The sequence below is a fragment of the Exophiala mesophila genome (assembly GCF_000836275.1).
Source record: "Exophiala mesophila strain CBS 40295 unplaced genomic scaffold supercont1.1, whole genome shotgun sequence".
Taxonomy (NCBI): Eukaryota; Fungi; Ascomycota; class Eurotiomycetes; order Chaetothyriales; family Herpotrichiellaceae; genus Exophiala; species Exophiala mesophila.
In genome coordinates, this window is record NW_015622504.1 from 53626 (window position 1) to 73588 (window position 19963).

Sequence of the window (19963 nt, forward strand, 5' to 3'; positions counted from 1 at the left end):
AAATCATCGCCTGGAAATTCCGACGTTACAAGATGGTGATGCTGTCATTTTCGAATCTACTATCATCTTAGAATATATTGAGGACAAATTTCCGGGAAACCCCCTGAGGCCAGAAAGCGCTGCCGGGCGAGCTAAAGCTAGAATGATCGAGGATGTCTGCGATAATCAATATGAGCCTATCAATTGGGGGATGGGTGAGATCTCAACATTTAAACGAGCTGAAGGGCAACTCGCGGATAGTTTGAAGCGTCAAGCAAAGCTCCAGACCGATCAAATCCATCATTGGCTGACAGAACAGCTTGGTAACGACAGCTGGTTCGGAGGCGATGTTTTTGGCTATGCTGATGTATGTGTGTGGCCGTTTCTGAATAGGTCTGCTACCTATGGTCTTGAGCCGAAGGAGGGAACACTTTTGAGGTCCTGGTATGAACGTGCAAACCAAAGGCCTTCTATCAAGTCTGTATTAGAAGAGTTCGCTACTGGAGTTGCGAGTGGTTCAACGGCATATGACGCTCTACAGAGTGGAATGATGAAGCGACAGTATCGTGATCACCGCTTGGAGTGGCTCATCAAGTCGGGCGGGATAGAAATTGTTCTGAAGGGGCTTGAGGATGGAAATGTGAGATTCTCGTGGCCGTAGACTTTGTAGCCGGTGTCAAATATCAGTTGTGGCACTGTGGCAACGTGGCGCGAGCTATCCTCTACATCAATGGCTTATGGCGATACCACGAATCAGCCAACTCAGCAATGGTGTACTGTAGGCAGGATCAAATACTCCTCAAGCCAGAGTCATTGGTCATGCCATCGAAGGATGGATCAATGAGCAGGGAATGAGGAACACGGATCCGCGTTTCCTCGTGGCTATTCGATGTTGGTCTGAACAGATTTCCTTCAATCGATATGGTCACGGTGATACATGGCAAACAACATAAGCTTTATCTTGTCAATCGAATAGTATCTAGACATTCTCCATCATTGTAGTGGTGAGTTGCCCCCGCGGTGCTTATGGCCAAGCATTGGACGGGTCATACCCTGCAGCGTTGCTCCTGGTTGTTTATGATAGTTCTCACAGACTATGGAAACATTCAAGACAGAACCCAAAAGCGCACAAGGAGTTGTATTTCTCCAATAGTCACCGGAAAGAAAGCCTAGAAACATGTGCCTATATTATGGGATAGTAATTTCAAATCAATGAAACACTTAGCTTAGTCTACATAGAGACCGAGCTGCGAAAGCAAGTGAATGTGTTAGACCCCATCAGACAGTTCGAACCAACAGTTCTCAAGCGCGCTGCAGCGATTTTAGAGCGTGCTGATAGCCACCTTCTACCACAAACTGTAATCCTTTGGCATATGGAGGAGTGAACACATTGATCAAGTCCTCTACAGGTCGCCCTCGAGTGAACACCCCGCGCGGGTTCGAAAACTCTCGGAATCCTTCCACTCCATGATGTCTTCCCATCCCACTGTTACCAGACCCACCGAAAGCAAGAGCAGGAAGAGCTCCCTGGATGGCAGCACAATTGATCGCAGCGCCTCCTGAATTAGTCTTATTGACCACATCATTGGCTGTGGCAAGGTCATCGCTATAAACGTAAAGGCCGAGTGGTCGTTCGCCCACATTGATGTCATTAACGACTGTTGGTAAGTCATCGTAAGGAATAATAGGCAAAATAGGGCCGAATATCTCATCCGTCATGATGTCCAAGTCCTTTGGAGGGTTCACGACTAGTGTCAAGGGAAGTTGTCGTGTGTTTGCAGAGACACTGGCCTGGCCACCCAACGTGATAGACCGTACTTGAGCATCTTCGGCTTGTGTAATCATGCGCTTGATTCGCCCAAGATGTCGTTCGGAGATCATCCCTGTGTTGTCTGGAGAGACCGCGAAATCGGCAAGGTTGTCCTTGAAATATGTTTCGGCCTCGGAAATGAAATTCTCCATTTCTGATCTTGGGCAGTAAACATGATCAACTGAGATACACATTTGACCACTCTTGATCATCTTTATACCCAGAATATCCTTGACGTTTTCTGGCGTCACAGAGCCCGGTGTCATGATTACAGGGCACTTCCCGCCAAGCTCTAGTGTCACTGGCACAAGATTTTTGGCGGCTTCACCCATCACGATTTTCCCCACGGCTGGATTACCAGTATAGAGTATGTGGTCAAACCTGAGCTGAGGGAACCTTTTCGCCAGATCTAGACCTCCGATCACAACTGTCACCAGATCCTCGGGGTATGCTGCCTTGATCATGCGTGCGAGAAGGTTGGCTGTTGCTGGAGTGTATTCTGAAGGCTTTATGATGACACGGTTGCCAGCTGCAAGCATCTCGCATAACGGCCCGAGGGAGAGGTCAATCGGGAAATTCCAGGCTGGGAATTTTAGTGGTGTTTTCAGACCCAGACGCCTTGTTTTACTTACGGACAATATTCCCCACCACGCCCTTTGGTTGGTATCGAATTTCTCCCTTCGACTTTCCAAACATCTGGGGATCGACATCTCTGAATTCAGAAGCTGTCCACTCGTCGATTTTGGAGATCACATAGGTTGCCCGAGCCACAACGCCTAGAACCTCCACGAAATCGGAAACAGCTGCAGGGTGCGAAGAAAAATCTTGATTTAAAGCCTCCCTGATCTCATCCTTGTTACTTAGGACCATCTCTGGGATCTTCTTGATGTTTGCTTTTCGCTCTGCAATCGAAATCCATGGGTTCTGAATGAAGGCTTTTCTCTGCAGATCAAGCACAGATTCTAGTCTCGTGATGGCTTCGTGGTCCGCCATTCTGTGTTCGTGATTCAGAAAGCAGTTGCTGATATTTTAGGAGGTGTGGCTCAGTATGTTGAAGGAAATTTCAAAGAATTGGATCCAAAAAATGGGAGCGTAAGCCGCAGAGTTTTGATTTAATATCAATGTAGTCGTAAGAAACTGCGACTGTGGACGCCTGACGGCGGGGGGCCAAGGTCCGCCACCTTCCTTTATGTACGCGGAGTGTTGATCTTCACGACCAGGATCATTCTAGTCGAGTGAGGATTGCAACATTCTACGACGGTCGTTTCGATTCAATGACCACTAGATCCATTCGAGGTCTTGATTTGGTGTTTGTCATCCAATCTCTGTCATCACGTTCAATGTGCAAGTGGGCACGGTGCTGTCCTTTTGTCCACCGGGCAAGGCTAACGTGACTCAGACTAGCTTCGGGGTTTTGCGGAGAAGTCGTGGGGTCCTCGAAGGAGAGGACTTGTTGGTTGTTGGCCATCATACCGTATGCGGCCTGAGACTTGACATCACATCATCTATCAATGTTAGCATGATCCTTCTCCATCTGACCAAATCTTCCAAAAAGGAGTGTAGGTGCCATCAACTCCCTTTCCCTCGCGAGCCAATACTTGGCTTGCGCGTGTCGACGCCCGATTACCTTTACATAAAGCAAAGGATAATTATGCACGAATGAACAAAAGAACACTTCCCCGAACATCGGCTTCACAAGATCACCATGGTCCTCGTCCACCGGACAAGGATCGTTCTTCTCCATTCTCAGACTCCGGGGTTGGGGCAATGGCTTCCCGGGGTTGGCTATATAAATTGCCTGGCAAGGACTGGTATCTTTGACCCTAACGTCCAAGTAGTCCGAACGTCTTTGTAATTCTCATCCAACCTCACAACTTTCTTCTTATTCGCACTCTCAAAAATGGAAACCTATAGCTGGTTCAATGTCTTGGTGAGCCAATGCCCCGAGGAGCATGAACTCTTACAGGTCCTGACGCTATTCTAGGCTGTACTTTTTGCATCTTTCGGGTCTCTATTTTGTGGCTATACTCTCTCAGTGATCATTGCTACATTAGGACAACCAACTTGGTATTCTAGTTTAGATCTAGATCCCGATCCTACTTCACCGGAGTATGGTTGGACCAACACCGTCATCTCATGTGCGAACGGCCTGTTCTTTGCCGCCGGGTTCTTTGGAGCGCTATCCACTGGCTTGATATCAACAAAGCTTGGGCGAATAAAGGTATTCCAGCTGGGATCCATGGTTGGCATTATCGGAGGTGTCATTCAGACTGCTGCAACATCAGCAGGTATGGTGAGTACTCTTCATCAGCACACATTCAGTGCTTTCCCTGAAGCTTCCCAGTATCTTGCTGCGAGAATAATCACCGGCTTTGCTATGGGCCAAATCTTTGTCGTTGTGCCGGTGTGGACCGGAGAAATTGCTCCACCTCACTTTCGAGGCATTATGGCGGGAATGCATGGCTGCTTCGTCAATGTGGGATACTTCATGGCGAACTGGATTGGGTGAGCATTCAGATGCGAGCAATGATAATGTTAGCTGACATTTCTAGTTTTGGGTGTTATTGGGCTTCAGGGACTTCGTTTGGCTGGCGCTTTCCCAATGCTGTCATTGTTCTCTGGGCTCTTCTACTGCTCGCGGGGACGTTCGTTATCCCGGAGAGTCCTCGCTGGCTTGTGAGCAAAGGCCGCGAAGATGAAGCATTGCAAATCTTGTTCCGTCTCCACCGAGATACAAATGACCCCCAAAACAGCTTCGCCCAGCAGGAACTTGTCACAATTCGTGAGCAGATCTTGGAAGATCAGAAACAACAAAAGCTCGGAGGCCGATGGCAGCTGTTCAGGGAAAAGACGTATCGAAAACGTCTTGTCCTGGCATGTATGGTGGCGGTTGGGTCTCAGAACACTGGCATCCTGGTTAGTGACGTTGAATGGCAAGTCAGATTTGCAAACTAAAATCTACAGGTTATCAACAACTATAATGCCCTATTGTATCAGTCTTTAGGACTCAGCGCATCGGAAGCCCTTCTTGTCGGCGCGGGGTATAATACTTGGGCAATGCTCGCGAATTTTGGAGGTGCCTTCATCTCCGATAGATACGGGCGCCGAAAGCTGCTATGTACGACCATAAATCCACTGTCTCTTGATGTTGCTGACTTCTTTCAGTGATCGGATTCATATCGAACACATCCATGTTTGTGGTTGCTACGGGGCTTCTGGCCCGTTACAGTGAAACTCCTACAAGGCTGTGGGCTGGTCTCGCATTGACCTTTTTGTTTCTCTACGTCTTTTGGTATGTTGGGCCATAGCTTTGGCCTAGACTTGCTAACAAATTGAACTTTCAGTCATGGAACATTCATTGATCCGCATTGTTGGGTTGTTGCAGCCGAAGTTTTCCCATCTCATCTTCGTGCTCAAGGAACTGGCATTGCAATCGCCCTGGTGACGCTGGCCGACGTCCTCTGGTTGCAACTTGCGCCGACAGCTGCACTGACAATAGGGTGGAGATACTATCTTGTCTTCATTGCGTTGGGAATCGTTCACACCATTTACTTTTGGTTTTGGTTGCCCGAGGTAAATTTTTTCCCGATAAATTCAAAATTTCGAGACTAACGGAAGTAGACGAGCGGGCTAGCCCTTGAAGACATTGACATGCTTTTCGGTAAGACACCAGCGAGTCAGGAGCATCACCAGGAGGACGAAAAGCACGAGGTGAGAGATGAGAAAGAAGAAGCGGCCACAACGAGCGAGGCCGTGGCTTGAAATATGAGCGCTACCTTATATCGCTTTGCAACTGCCGAGCTATTTGGCAAACGTCTGCATAATGAGTTGCAGCTAAATGAAGCCGCCAAATCATAAGATGTGTGGTCGAATAGTTCTCCAACTCTGCCGAGTCTTGACCACGGAAATCGATGAGGTTTAGGTGTATCTCAGTATAAGCGACAAGGTCGACATGAAAATGAAATTGAACGAATCGTGTGCATTAACTTAGTGTCAAACCCCGCCTTCGGTGATTTTGAGACTTTTTTTTATCTGCTAGCACTGTTAATAGAACTGAAATCACTCTGAGCCTCGAATTCATTCACCTCAGGGAGTCTCGCATTTGAGCCAAGTCTTACAGACCCTCATCCTTAGCGTGAAGGGAAGGGGTCCACCGGCCTTGGGTCTTTCTGGGCGTGCATATGAGCCAGGTCAGGCGGCAGACAATGACAAAGATATGTATGTCCCTTCCCGTGCTTCCCCCATTCGAGTATCTAGTTGTGTTCGGCAAATCTGTACGTCTCCACAACCCCTCCTGTTGGTCAACCTCTTACCGGCTGAGAATGTCTTGAGCTTTGTAGTTCCCTTCGATATCGTTGAATCGGTGACTCAATGGATAATAGCTCTATGGTTGGTCAAATTCGTGCTGACTGCCCCCAGCGAGCGGGTTGAACGAGTGTCGAGAATGAGAGGGATCCTGTCCTTAGCTTCGGCACGGCCAACATTTGCTTGCGCACGTTGCCGAAGGCAGAAGTTAAAGGTGAGTGCAGGAGTATTCTTCAACAATGAGACGGCACAGTAATGGTATACCGATTTTACAAGTGCGATTTCAACAAACCTTGCACCTTATGCCTACGGGCGGGTGCATCTTGCCAGCCTCAAACCGGGGAAGAGAGGTCATTGTACAACCGGAAACGAAAAACCGATGCTCGAGCAATTAAAGCAAACTCACAACAATGGCTAAAGGAAAACGACACACTGCAACTTGGACAGGATATGCCTCTTGGGTTCAGTCTTGAATATCCAAGTCGTCACGACGTCCGGTCGCTTTCCGTGCATGGCAACAATCAGACAGGACCTTCGGGTTCGTCAATGGACTTTGCTAAAGTATTGATAGGAGATCAAGACATCGATGATGTTGGGGGCGATTGTGCACCACATGATTTGGCACCATCTGTTCAGAATTCTCAACAACACTTCCATTTGAAGACCATATCCAATCTTTGGCCAGAGGTGATCAATGCTGGTCTTGAGGCTTATTTCGATCGATTCGACTGGTTTGTCCAACTTTTGCACGAGCCAACCTTCGCAGCCCGCGCGTCTGAAATACTCCAGACCTCGACTTGGGAGGAAGAAGAACTTTGTGAGGTTATCCTGGTCTTGATGGTTGCCGCCTTAGGCTTTCAGTGCGCTTCAAATGACGATTCATGGTACGGGCATCAACTGCTGAATCCTCTCAACGTTAATGCCATGTCAATGGCGAAATCCCTACTCACAGAGGTTGGCGTCCACTTCTATCAAGTCCTTATGCAGTCCAGGATCGAAGCTTACCAAATAGTCATGTTATTAAACATCTACCATGTCTACTTTGGCTCCCTAAATTTCGCACGGCACATTTCTGGTATTCCAGCTCAATGTGCTCATAAGCTGGGTCTTCATCGCGACGATGGGAGCACTTTGGATCATATCTCCTATCAAGTTGGAATCCGTTGTTGGAATCACGCTGTCGTTGGTGAATTGTTTGCGTCTATGATCTACGGCAAGCCAACGTCACTGGATCCTAGCTTTGCCAGGTTTCGACATATGACAGATCTACAGGATCAAGACTTTCCACCATTGACGGCAGGTCTGACGATCCTCAATGACAGCAGCACCCCTTTATCACCTCTGAAGTTTCATGTCCTCAAATTTGAGTTATACGGGGTCATCAAGGATCATCTTCAAGCGACTAAGGCACTAGAGCTTGGGCCTAGAATCACAGTACAAGATCTTACTTTTTTGGTACAAGCAGTCAAATTGGCGGAAGTGAAGCTGGCCAAATGGCGATCTGAATTGCCGCCTGTATTTGATCCAAGCCACTGGACGGGTTCTGACCCTTGGGGCGACCTTCTTGTTGACGACTTGTCTTGTACAGCAAAGGATCGTTCGTGCAGACGCAATCTTGCACTACAAGGGGTCGTTCTTCAGGTTTTGCACGATTCTGCCATCATCATGTCCCATCGGCCATTACTTCAATGTCGCATATCAAACTCAAGTGACCTGACCTCAGCCTTGAAGGACATTCCAGACTCACTCGGAATCTCTGCAGCAGCAGCCTTGAGAATTTCCCGAATTCCTATTGGCCGATTTGAGCATCACCTGGCTCTTTCATTCACGTTCATGCATCTTTTCACCGCTGGAGTCATTTTATGTGTCCCACCAACATGCCTTCCATACAGTCAGCTGGCTAGCGACTCGAAATCCGGGGTTTTGAGAATCATCTCTGCAAGTCGAGCTCTGGAAAGGACCAATAGCATTGCTCGATACACTAACCAGCTTCTGACGAAGCTCTACCGAAAAACGATACAGCATGAGATGGAAAGTGCCTTGAGGAATGCAGATCCTGAGACTTTTGCCTTGGCCTCTCATCGAAGACCAAACAACGTGCTGCCCGTGGCATGGACAGAGACTTCTGCCGCACGGCCTGGCATTAATTCCAAGGTGTCACCGTCGCTCCAAGTATCTCCCGCAGAAACCGATTACGACGCAGCACCGGTACCCGGAAGTTGTGGCACGGCTGACTTGGAAGGGGAAACACGGCTTGGTCTTGACATGAGCACACTTGACGCTTCTGCTCAACCTGCTTTCTCCTATGCACTCTTTGATTCGGCTCAACGCGAGACCTTTGTCCCGTACATTAATGACCACTTGGAGGAGGCCTTTGGCGCCTTTGAGCAGAGTACGTCGTGCCTTTCTCTGGGAGACTCCCGAGGAGGCCAAATTTGCGACCTCGATTTTCCACATGCTGACATAAAGTCCAATAGTGTTTGATCTCAATTTTTCGACCCATTCGCCTTACAACGACTTTGGATACAATAATCCATTTGCATGATTCAGATACGATCAGCCTGCGGTTATTGTTTACCTTTGGAGATGATTGTTACCATTATTCACACATTTTGTCGACGAAGTGAAGATGCAGCAAACAGTAGACTACTCTCCTACGGCTGGGAGAGGAGTGAGCAGATATTAGCCCGGTGGAACTCCCAAGTTAGGTTGGCGCAGAAGATCTTGAGATGGGATTTCCGAGATACTTTGTTGATGTGTCTCCGTGTCATTGTATCGTTGATCTGCCTTTGCGAAGGCTGGCTAGGTTGGTGGTTGAATCATAGTTCTAACTCGTCCTTGGTATCTGGCGTGTGTCTGACTCCAGTTCGCTCGGGAAAACATTCACATGTTGGCTGGGCTAATCGCTGTTAGTCAGGTTTGTCCCAGCAGTGGCTATTGTCCCTCACCATTTCGACGGGATGAAGTTGTCCCATTGGAAAGCTAGATGACAGGTCATGGTAGCCGAAATGAGACCCATTCTGTGTGGTTGAACCTTGCCAAGAGTATCCCCTTGCGTCGGATCTTGGGCTGGGAAATGTATTGAGAGTTGATGGAGACTCTTTCTTATAACCTTGATATGACATGGCCTCTAGTGTCGGGTTCTCGGATAAGTTGGGAATGTTACTGTAGGCCACGTTCTTTGTAGTTTTATCCCGGTTACGTCTTCTTCGCACGCAGAGTATCAACAAGGCAAGGAGGGCAATGATGGCAACACCGCCAACAGAAACGCCGACAATGGCACCAGTTCCAAAGCCTGACTGGGAACCCGAACCGGCCTCCGCGGACGACTTGGTCGTCGACACAGAGCTATTGTTGACTGATGTTGGTGTTTGTGGGGTGGATGTTGTCAAGACGCCCAGATTAGTCTTTGATGTCAACAACACGTCCACGGTATAGCCACGGAAAGAAGCACATCCGTATCCAGTCGATGCACCCTCGTACAGGTACTCAGCACAATAGGGAAGATTGGTGTCACTAGTGGAAGTCAGCTGTTTGATCAATCAAAAGTCGATCTTTGTACTTACCACACCAAATTTTGAGGATTATTGAGGCAGGCATTGTCGCAATTGCTCCCGAGAAAATCATAGCAAGTAGTGTAGAAGGCCACACATGTCGCAGGGGACGCCTCGCAGCATCCAACGTACGTCTGAGAGGTTGCGCAGTACCAGGAGATAGGACACGTGACGGCAGAGGCTATCTCACGTTCAGACTAGGGGCTACCTGGTGTCGGTGGACTTACCAGGATCTCCTCTGATATACCCGCATGTAGGAGGTGAGTCGGATTGCTGCCGCTGATGCAGTAAGGCTTTTCGGCTATAACAGGAAGCCGTCGGTGTTGGTGCTACCAGGGATTGAGCCTGGGCGTTCCATGGATCTTGTAAGGTCGACGTTGACTGAATTTCGGAACGAACAAACGCAGGTCTGTACAGTGGTCTAGGCTCTACCATGGCTGGTATGCTTCTAGCAAGAGGTTGTTCTGACTGTCCAACTTGGCGCATGCGAGATGCAGTGGCTTAAGTACTCTTTGAGGGGGCTGTGATGGCGCTCATGCACCTGTGAGAATAAACTCTATGCTTGCCGCACTTCGTATTCGGGCTTCTTGTAGTTGGTAATGATCTTTATCGTGATGATGAACCAAGGCCGCTAGCCACGAGGTCGAACATCTCGATGACAATGAGAGGGCATTCCTCCAACAAAACCTGGCCGAGTCCTTCGCCAGAAACACCTTGCAAAAACAATGCTTATGTTCTGTCATGAGCCCCATTAGTAAATTCGACTGCCCGCCGTAAAAATAGTCTTGATGGATCGCATGTCTCGAGGGCTCGCTCTAGTGGTAGGAGCCAAGAGGATCGGGGCCAGAGGATCGGGGCTAGAAGTTTGCGATACGAGAAATGCTGTGCAAAGCCAAGGGCTGCACTGCACCTCGGGGATGAAATCTCGTATCGCAGTTCAGCTGCGGCCGGGAGGCTGGGTTCAGTCGCTATAACCTCAAGCATAGGTGGACAGACCACGAAGGGTTGATCCAGTCAGGCTGCCACCCCACGCTTCATTGACTGTTAAAAGGGAATCAATGATCCCTTCCCGGTTACTTTGGCAATAATTTTCCGCACCCGAAGGTGACAATAATGCTTTGAATCGAACGTCATTTACAGTGCTCGTCTTGGCCTCTACAATGCTCTTTTTCAGAAGCAGCTACCATGTCAGCGTCATGCTGGGTTTGGTAGCCTTGGGGATGTCGCAGTCATTTCTGACAGCAATCTCCCAGTTCCCCCAGTTGTCCAACTTCACCACGCTCATGTACAATAATCCTGGTCTGGCCGGTGCACTACTGACCTCGAATGCGACATCACTCACAAAGACAACGGTTCTTGTGCCAGACAATTCCGCGTTTGACAAGCTTGAAGAAGCCTTGGGAGCACCGATTGGAAGTCTTACGGTGGAACAGCTGGAGCCGGTTCTGCAATATCATCTGCTTGTAGACGAATTGACAACGGAGAACTTTACCGTGGCCAATGGGACCACTCGACCAACGTTTCTCACAGGACCGACTTACAACAATCGATCTGCGGGAGCGGCCTTGGGATCGAACGGAGCGGAGAGCGATCCTCACAATGGTCAGGTAGTCTTCATGCAGGCGAGCGAACCTGAGGAAGAGGAGTCGGTGGCGGGTGCGAAGCGGTTTAGGTTGCGCCAGACAAACGCGCAGTCTGATCGAATCGAAGTACAGGGAGGTCTAGGCCATGTTATAAATATGACAGCAATCGATGGCTATTGGGATGGTGGCCGTTTCCAGATTGTGGACAAGTATGAGATGGAGAGAATTCTGGGAAGCATTGCTGACAGAGAATAGATTCCTCCAGCTGCCGCTGAACTGCACCGACACCATTCGCAGATGGAAGATGCTTGCCTTCAGGCAATCACTTGATCGTACCGGACTAGGGGCCCCTCTAGACGTCGAGCAGAACGTGACATGCTTGACTCCGAACGATGCCGCATTTCTCGCTGCGGGGAGTCCAAATTCAACGGCAAGCATCTTTGACCTTACCAGTCTGCTTCAATTTCATATCATCAACGAGCCCTTGTATTCCAATTTCCTGCAAGATGGTCAGAGATATCGCAGTGTCAACAACCAAACGATCCAAATTACCGAGCGGAACGGCGAGATTTTTGTCAATGACGCCAAGATCATCAACTCCAATGTCATGTGGGTGCGAGGCAGAGCCTTTGAGAGAACAAAATGCTGACTTGTCAATTCTTAGGACCAATAATGGCGTAATGCATGTTCTTGACCGGGTATATTGCTCCTGCTATGGGATATGTGGATGTCATTGACTTATCTTGTGACTAGGTCATGTCGCCATTAGACGAAGAGGTGCAGTCTTCCAGTTCGTCCAGCAGCGGGACAGCAACCACGACAACATCGCCAACGACTTCGACCACTCCCACCACAAGCAGCTCATCAACTACCACGTCATCAGCGCCAGCTGCCTCTGAGACCGGCGGTGGTATTGGGCTTGAGAACCCCGTCTCTCGGCTTGGGGCGTTAGGCTATGCATTTCCGGTGGTTTGGGCACTTCTCCTGTGAAAACACCGGGATCAACTTCAGATGGACACGATATTTTTCGCTTTATTGTCTGTCCTTTTTCTTAAATCTCCGAGCAACCATAGTGTAATTAGCCCCCGTTTGAAAGATCAGGCCTAGTCATGAAGGTCGAGTTGGCTCGGCAGTGGAAATATGAGGGACAAGGATATCCATGAGATTGGACTAACTTTGGAGGCGGGCTCGTTTCTGATTGAAAGACAATAAGTAAGTACGCCTATGGAGGTAACATCGATCATTAGTTAGACTGAAGCAGACGACAAAAGAAGGCGTGAGTCGAGGAGCAAGTCGAAAAGGTCTCTTCGTATACAAGCGAGCAGAGGGGGTATGTCAGACTGGATTCCTCATGTAGACAGTATAACCCTACGGCGGCACGGGCATTGCATAAACCATCGTACAACTGGTAGATGTTGCGTGATTCATTCCAATGTATCAATGTCCAGACTCTTACCCGCTCGAAGCTTGACGCTTTGTAAACCCGTTTCCCTGTGACCGGGTTACTAGGGTGCGGATTCAGCCCATACTGAGAACCGGTTGCTTTAGGCCGTGCAACAAGCTGGGCTGGTGGAGAGTGTCGTCGATCTTGAACATGACCGTATGTGAACTTCTGGAGAGGAAGATTGACACGGATAGTGACATTGCATGGCCATCATCGGCTATTCAATGAGTGTGTAGTCGAAGAGTACAAGACTGCGTCCGTAAAATGGCAAATGTTGGTAGCAGATATCTGCAGCCAAGTACGTGGTCATCAAGACGCAAAAGCTAGTGCGAAGCATTTGTTAGCCAATGGTGACCTAATAGGTACTGGTTAAAATCCCGTGATTCCCAACAAAGACTGTGAGGTGAGAGAGAAGCCACGGAAGCCTTAAGGACGGAGGAAGGAGAAGTGCAATGTCGTCATTTGCGTTCGCTCTTGCCCTATCAACACCCCCAGTCGCTTTGGTCTCTTTTTGCTGCGGAAAACTACTGGCCATGAGGAATCTCTATCTCAAACGCACAAACACCATCCACCTATAGGTACTCACTTTACCTAGATCCGTGCTAGATCCCTATCTTTTGTGAGAATCCAATTCCTGGGCTGTCAATCCAGACAGGTGCTTGAAGCTTTGAGGCTATAATCGACACCTGGCCATTTTCGAACATCTCCCAACTACCACTACAGGAAGCCCCCAGCTCTTGATCTGTACTTGTTTCTCCTCCCTGATGCTCTTCATCAACCAGCGTCAGGGTTTTCGTTGTGGTCAAAGACTTAACCTCATCTCTCGCGGCACAGTGCGGTAAACAGGGCATCATCTGACCTTTATTCACACAGCCTTTACGCCGCTCCAAAGCTCTGCTCTACCACCCCTGGGGTGAGCACCCCTCGTTGCATCCTTCACCTACCTTAGTCAAACTCCCGTCATCCCTCCACATGTCGCCTATCGATGTCTCCAAGGATCTTTCGGCCTTGTTTACCAAGCAGGCCGAGGCGACCCCTCACAGTGTTGCCCTTGAGGACGAGTCGACTACTTACACCTACGCCGAACTCAAGGAGAGGGTTGATGATCTGTCAGCTCTCCTTCGCAACCATGGTGTTGGGCGAGACAGCCTGGTAGGGGTTCTTTTACCACGAAGCGCCGATTATGTTATCGCATGCCTCGCAGCTCTCCGTGCCGGCGGCGCTTTCTTAGTCTTGGAGTTGGCATATCCCCCAGACCTGTTAGCAGACGTTGTCGCAGATGCAAATCCTATTGTGGTCGTCACCTATCGCGCCGAAGTCGGCAAAATCAAGCAAGGAGTACCCGTCATTACACTGGATGAACCTCCGAGCCAAACCACGACACCAACTGCACCACTTGCCCAGCTTCCGGATGACCATGACTTGGACCGGCTTGCCTTTGTTTCATACTCTTCAGGAACAACAGGCAAGCCCAAAGGCATCGCAAATCCACATCGCGCACCTGTTCTGTCCTACAACCTGAGGTTCGGTGTTTGCGACCTCCACCCGGGGGATCGCGTTGCTTGCAATGTTTTTTTCATATGGGAGATCCTCCGGCCCCTTCTGCGAGGCGCGACTGTCGTCGCCGTACCAGACGACATAAGCTATGATCCCGTTGCTCTCGTCGACCTGCTAGCTGCTAAAAGCATCACCGAAACGCTAATGACTCCTACATTATTGGCTGCGCTGCTCTCGAGACACTCCAACCTGGGATCTCGACTACCCCAACTACGAACCTTGTATTTGAACGGCGAGGTTGTCACCGCCGATTTGGCGCGACGTGCAATCAAGGCTTTACCAGATGTCTCTCTATTCAACGTCTACAGTGCATGTGAAACTCACGAGGTAGCCTGTGGAGACATCTCCAAGATGTTGGACGACAAGTCTCGCTATTGTCCCGTCGGTCCCCCCCTCGATCCAAGACACACTTATATCCTGGATGAAGGAGGACAGAAGGTTGATCGAGGCGTCAGCGGCGAGTTGTACGTCGGCGGGCCTCTTCTAGCTCGCGGCTATCTCAATCGGCCCGAGACTACTGCCAAAGCATTCATCCCCGACCCATTTGATCTCACCCCGGGAGCCCTTATGTACCGAACAGGTGACCGCGCTAGGATGACATCAAATGGACTACTCGAAATCACTGGACGTGTCGGAGCCATGATCAAGCTCCGTGGCTATTCCGTCGTTCCCGGAAAGGTGGAGAACGCGATCGTTGCCAGTCTCGCCGTCAGCCAGGCAGCCGTCGTCGATCACGGTGAAGGTCTCGAGCGACAACTGGTCGCGTACATTGTTAGAGACAAAGAAAGCTCCCCTGATCGCCCACCTGTTGAAATAAATGCTTCCGGACATAGCCCTGGTGCTCGCCGTGTTTTAGCACAATCTTTGGCACCATACATGATACCGGCTCTGTGGGTTCAGCTCGATGAACTACCAACACATGAAGTTTCGGGGAAAGCAGACCGGAAGAGTCTGCCTCCACCACCACGTGCATCTTCTCCAAACGGAACTAGTGGTCAAAAGAAGGCCGGAGACGATCCCATCAGCCTCGAGGATATCGCTGAGGTTTGGGCGTCAACCCTCAAACTTTCACGTGATAACATCACCGCCGAGCATAACTTTTTTGACTTGGGGGGCCACTCGCTGTCATTAGCAGAACTTGCTTCGAGATTGTCCAGAAGCTTTGGTTTCCGTGTACCGGTCGCACGGCTAGCCGATCCAGCCACGTTGAATGGCCATCTGGAAACCGTTCGCAGTGTCAGGGATGGCGAGACCGCAGCTGTGCAAGCAGATCTTCCCGCCGTCTTACGTGCAGACGCTGTGCTCGACAAAGATATTCAACCATCAAAAAGCACATTCACCGCACTTAACAAAGCCAAGACCGTACTCCTCACCGGCGTCACCGGTTTTCTGGGAGCTTTCCTTCTGAACGATCTTCTGGACAATACTTCAGCTCGTATTGTCTGCCTTATTCGCTTCAAGGATCCCTCTGATGATGACCAGGCCAACGGCATTGCCAGATTGCGTAGAAATCTGCTTGATCTGGGTCTGTGGAGGGACTCAATCATGGAACGAGTTGAGATCTTGCCAGGAAACCTTGCCCGGAATCGTTTAGGATTGTCTCCAGAGGTCTTTGATGGCCTTGCAAACCGTGTCAATGTCATTGTACATGCCGGTGCTACTGTCAACCTCGTTTATCCGTATGCAGCCCTGAGAAATGCCAATATTCGCGGGACAAGAGAAGTATTGAGACTTGCAGCCGTCGCGGGTGCCACGGTGCAATACGTGTCCACCAACGGGGTCCTGCCACCTAAGCCTACCCGCGAAGGTTGGCCAGAAGACACCATCCTCGACGTTGATCAAGTTCCCACAAAGCTGGCAGATGGATACGGGCAGACAAAGTGGGTGGCAGAGCAGCTCGTTCTCGAAGCTGGAAGACGTGGTATCCCAGTACGGATCCACAGGGCTGGCACAATCAGTGGCCACAGTATCACCGGTGCTGCTAACGCCTGGGACTTGCTTTCTGCACTGATCGTGGAGTCGATACACCTCGGTTACGCTCCAAATGTCCAAGGCTGGCGAGCTGAAATGACTCCGGTTGACTTTGTCAGCAAGGCCATTGTACACCTTGGTAATCAGACACAGACAAATCAAACCATCTTCCACCTCGGAGATCCCACTCCAGTTGACACAAAAGACGTTTTTGAGGATCTCAAGAGCCTTGGATATCCAACCCAACGGATAGGCTTCGACGAATGGGTGGCAATATGGAATGAAACTCGGGGCGCCGCAAAAGGTGGGGATGGCGGTTTCACGGTCGACATCCTTCGCAGTGGCATGCCCAGTGTCGAGTTTCTGAGAGATATTGTTGTGCTTGACAATGCCGCAACTCGCCCCTTTCGAGCCGAGGTCGAGAGACCTAAGGTTGACAAAGTCTTACTAGAAACCTACACGCGTCACTGGTTTGCTAGAGGATGGCTGCCTCGCCCCCCCTCCAGTCAACATGCTCTGGGTGGAACAGCACAACCCTTGCGCCGTGGTCCTCTCAGTGGGAAAGTCGCAGTTATCACCGGAGCATCGTCCGGGATTGGAGCTGCGGTTGCAGCGTCTCTGGCGAGAGAGGGCTGTCACATTGCCCTTGCTGCTCGACGCATTGATGCATTGGAGTCTGTCAAGCGTCGATTGGTGGTGCGCGAAGGCAAGGTCATTATTCGGCAGACCGATGTCACCGACCGAAAGCAAGTCGAGGCGTTGGTCAAGGCCGCCAATGATGAGCTTGGGCCCATAGACATCCTTGTCTCCTGTGCGGGCGTCATGTACTTTACAATGATGGCAAACGCCAAAGTGGAGGAATGGGATCGTACCGTTGACGTCAATTGCAAAGGCCTGCTCAACTGCTTGTCCAGCACAGTACCTGCCATGCTCGCACGAGGCGGGGGCCACATTGTGGCAATCTCATCAGATGCTGGTCGAAAGGTATTCCCTGGCTTGGGAGTCTATTCTGCCAGCAAGTTTTTCGTGGAGGCGACGCTCCAGAGTTTACGACTTGAGACTGCTGGAAGTGGTTTACGAGTGACAAGCGTCCAACCCGGCAACACTGCAACAGACCTCCTTGGCATGTCCACCGACACTGAAGCGATAAAAAAATATGGTGAACCGTCAGGGGCACAGATTCTTGACCCTGAGGACGTTGCAGCGTCTATCGCATATGCTTTGCGACAACCAGCCCACGTGGCAATCAACGAAGTACTAATAGAGCCACGTGATGAGCCCATTTGAGGCTTTCACTCAAATCAAGACTACGGACCAGATGGCTTGTCCACCAGGCACTTTGAGGCTAGCCCACCATTCCCACAAGCAATGACACTTCACAGCATAATAGTGCTTGAGAGAGGATGTTGGAAAATTTGATTGTGTCAAAATAAATATTAAGAAGTTGAAATCGAAGATTCATAGACAGCTTGTTTCCCACACGCCAGATCGTCCGCCAATTGGTTTCCCTTTCATGACAATCGATCTGAAATCTAAGGCAAAATAAGTGTACCTTTCATGAAACCGGAATAGAATGCATCATCCTCGTACAGTGTATACATTCCTTCGGCTTGGGTGACGAGTAAAACAATTTCCTTCGTCAATACTTGCGTCTTCTGCCTGCAGAGCCATGGCGTTTGAAGAGGTTCGCAGCACAACCCGGGTCACTCAAGGTCAGAATTTGCCCTGGAACGCAAGCTTGGATGCCTGCGATCGCGGCTTCGACCTGGGCAATACTTTGTGTACCAGCCAACCCGGTGGAGCCGAGAATGTTGACACCTACACCAATACGACCGACCGAAGCGCAACCGCCCTGGAGGCCCACGCAAACATTCGTGACATCGGTTAAGACTTGAGTCAAAGTGCAAAGAAGAGGATCAGCTAGGGTGCAAGGGACTTCAGTCAAACCCACACTTTGAAGCGTCTGGCCAACACAAAGCTGGACTTGGACACCGCATCGTGGTTGTACTCCGCCACCGCCGCCGCCACTGGTGGTGGTTGGGGCAGGAGGATTCACAACGGTCGTGGTGGGGACAGTCGGAGGCGATGTTGTAGTGGTGGTTGGCACAGGAGGATTCTCAACGGTCGTGGTGGGAACAGTCGGAGGCGATGTTGTTGAGGTGGTTGTGGGATTTATTGGACAAGTAGGGTCATTGACAATGACATCAACTTGCTGCACAACAGTACATGTCGAGGTAAGAACACCACTGAGCGCCAGAGCTTGGACCTCGGTAGGAGTGAGACTCAAACCAAGGACTTGGTTGTCGCCGAGGATAACCGAAAGCACATTAGGATTGCTATTCAGAAGAGCAGGAACAAGACTGAGTAGATCATTGACCGTGCAAAGAAGCCCTCCGAGCAGTGGACATTGTACTGTTGTGATTGTAGCAGCAACCAGGTCGGCACTATTAGGACAGATCGAAATAGCGAGATTGCAAACGTCCCCACTAGAGGTCGTGGTGGTGGCAGGTTCTGAAGTTGTGGTACTAACAACAGTTGAGCTCGTAGTTGTTGTAGGGTTTGCTGGGCAGGTAGGATCATTCACAATCACATCAATCGGCTGGACGGCACCACACAAGGCGGTCAAGTCACCCGAAAGTGCAAGTGCCTGGACCTCTTCTGGAGTGATGCTCAGTCCCAGAACCTCATTGTCACCCAAAACAACCGAAAGCACGTTCGGGTTCCCTGTCAGGAGGGCTGGCACGAGGCTGAGGAGATCGTTCACGGTGCAAAGAAGGCCACCGAGTAATGGACATGTCACGGTTTGGATCGTAACAGCAGCCAGGGCAGCGTTTCCGGGGCAGACTTGCACAGTCAAGTCACAAACTGGTGCACTGGATGTCGTGGTTGTAGCAGGAGCTGACGTCGTAGTTGTAGCAGGATCTGACGTCGTAGTTGTGATGATCGAGCTTGTACTTGATGTGGTGGTTGTCGTTGGGTTGATGGGGCATGTTGGATCATTGATAATAATAGTGATCGGATCGAGCAAGCCACAAACTCCAGGAACAACATCCTGAAGGGCGAGGGCCTCGACCTCTGCAGGGGTAATACTCAAACCGAGGATCTGCTGGTCGCTAATTACGACAGATAAAATGTTGGGGTCGCTGTTGAGGAGCGCAGGGACTAGGCTTAGGAGATCAGTCACCGTGCAAAGAAGTCCTCCAAGTAAAGGACAAGTGACTGTCTGTATCGTGGCGGCGGCAAGCTGACCATCTCCGGGACAGACTTGAACAGACAGGTTGCACAGTGGTGCAGTAGGTGAGGTAGTAGTGGCCGGGGCTGCGGTAGTGGTCAAGGTCGAGGATGTACTTGAGATGGTAGATGAAGAGCTTGTTGACGTGGGATTGACCGGGCAAGTAGGATCGATGATGGTGGCAGAAACCTGTTGGACAACGCTGCAGACAAGAGGATCTACAAGGGTGCCATCCAGAATAGCAGCCTGTAGCTGAGCGGGAGAGATGCTCAGTCCAATGACTTGTTGGTCCGCAACGATGACAGAGGCAACGTTGGGATTGCCCAACAGGATCGCTGGGATCAGGTTTAAGAGATCCGTCACGGTACAAAGAAGTCCGCCAAGAAGTGGACAATCCTCAACAACGACAATGTTAGCGGAAATCAAGGGTGAACCCACGCAAATATCCACCGTCAAGCTGCACAAAGGAGCTGGAGGAGTAGTCGTGGTGACAGGTGGGCTTGTTGTTGAAGACGTTGGCTCAGGGGA

At 50.2% G+C, this 19963-nt stretch overlaps 5 protein-coding genes across 5 annotated transcripts; 3 read left to right on the plus strand and 2 right to left on the minus strand.

Annotated features, from left to right (window-relative positions):
* Positions 1–1169: 1169 nt before the first annotated feature.
* PV10_00013 (uncharacterized protein) lies at positions 1170–2782 on the minus strand (the record flags this gene model as incomplete). The annotated part of the gene is made up of 2 exons (XM_016364034.1): positions 1170–2372; positions 2422–2782. 2 exons carry the CDS (start codon positions 2780–2782, stop codon positions 1282–1284), a joined length of 1452 nt encoding a protein of 483 aa, XP_016227683.1. The 3' UTR covers positions 1170–1281.
* Positions 2783–6640: 3858 nt separating this feature from the next.
* Positions 6641–8639, plus strand: PV10_00014 (uncharacterized protein; the record flags this gene model as incomplete). The annotated part of the gene is made up of 2 exons (XM_016364035.1): positions 6641–8486; positions 8572–8639. 2 exons carry the CDS (start codon positions 6641–6643, stop codon positions 8637–8639), a joined length of 1914 nt encoding a protein of 637 aa, XP_016227684.1.
* A 129-nt stretch (positions 8640–8768) lies between these two features.
* On the minus strand, positions 8769–10083 carry PV10_00015 (uncharacterized protein; the record flags this gene model as incomplete). Its single annotated transcript, XM_016364036.1, has 4 exons — positions 8769–8993; positions 9043–9610; positions 9661–9829; positions 9876–10083. The coding sequence occupies 4 exons, from the start codon at positions 10081–10083 to the stop codon at positions 8922–8924; spliced, it is 1017 nt and encodes a 338-aa protein (XP_016227685.1). The 3' UTR covers positions 8769–8921.
* Positions 10084–10808: 725 nt separating this feature from the next.
* Positions 10809–12221, plus strand: PV10_00016 (uncharacterized protein; the record flags this gene model as incomplete). The annotated part of the gene is made up of 4 exons (XM_016364037.1): positions 10809–11440; positions 11487–11840; positions 11896–11929; positions 11985–12221. 4 exons carry the CDS (start codon positions 10809–10811, stop codon positions 12219–12221), a joined length of 1257 nt encoding a protein of 418 aa, XP_016227686.1.
* A 989-nt stretch (positions 12222–13210) lies between these two features.
* On the plus strand, positions 13211–17790 carry PV10_00017 (uncharacterized protein). The gene has a single exon (XM_016364038.1). It carries the CDS (start codon positions 13648–13650, stop codon positions 17488–17490), a length of 3843 nt encoding a protein of 1280 aa, XP_016227687.1. The 5' UTR covers positions 13211–13647; the 3' UTR covers positions 17491–17790.
* Positions 17791–19963: the final 2173 nt, after the last annotated feature.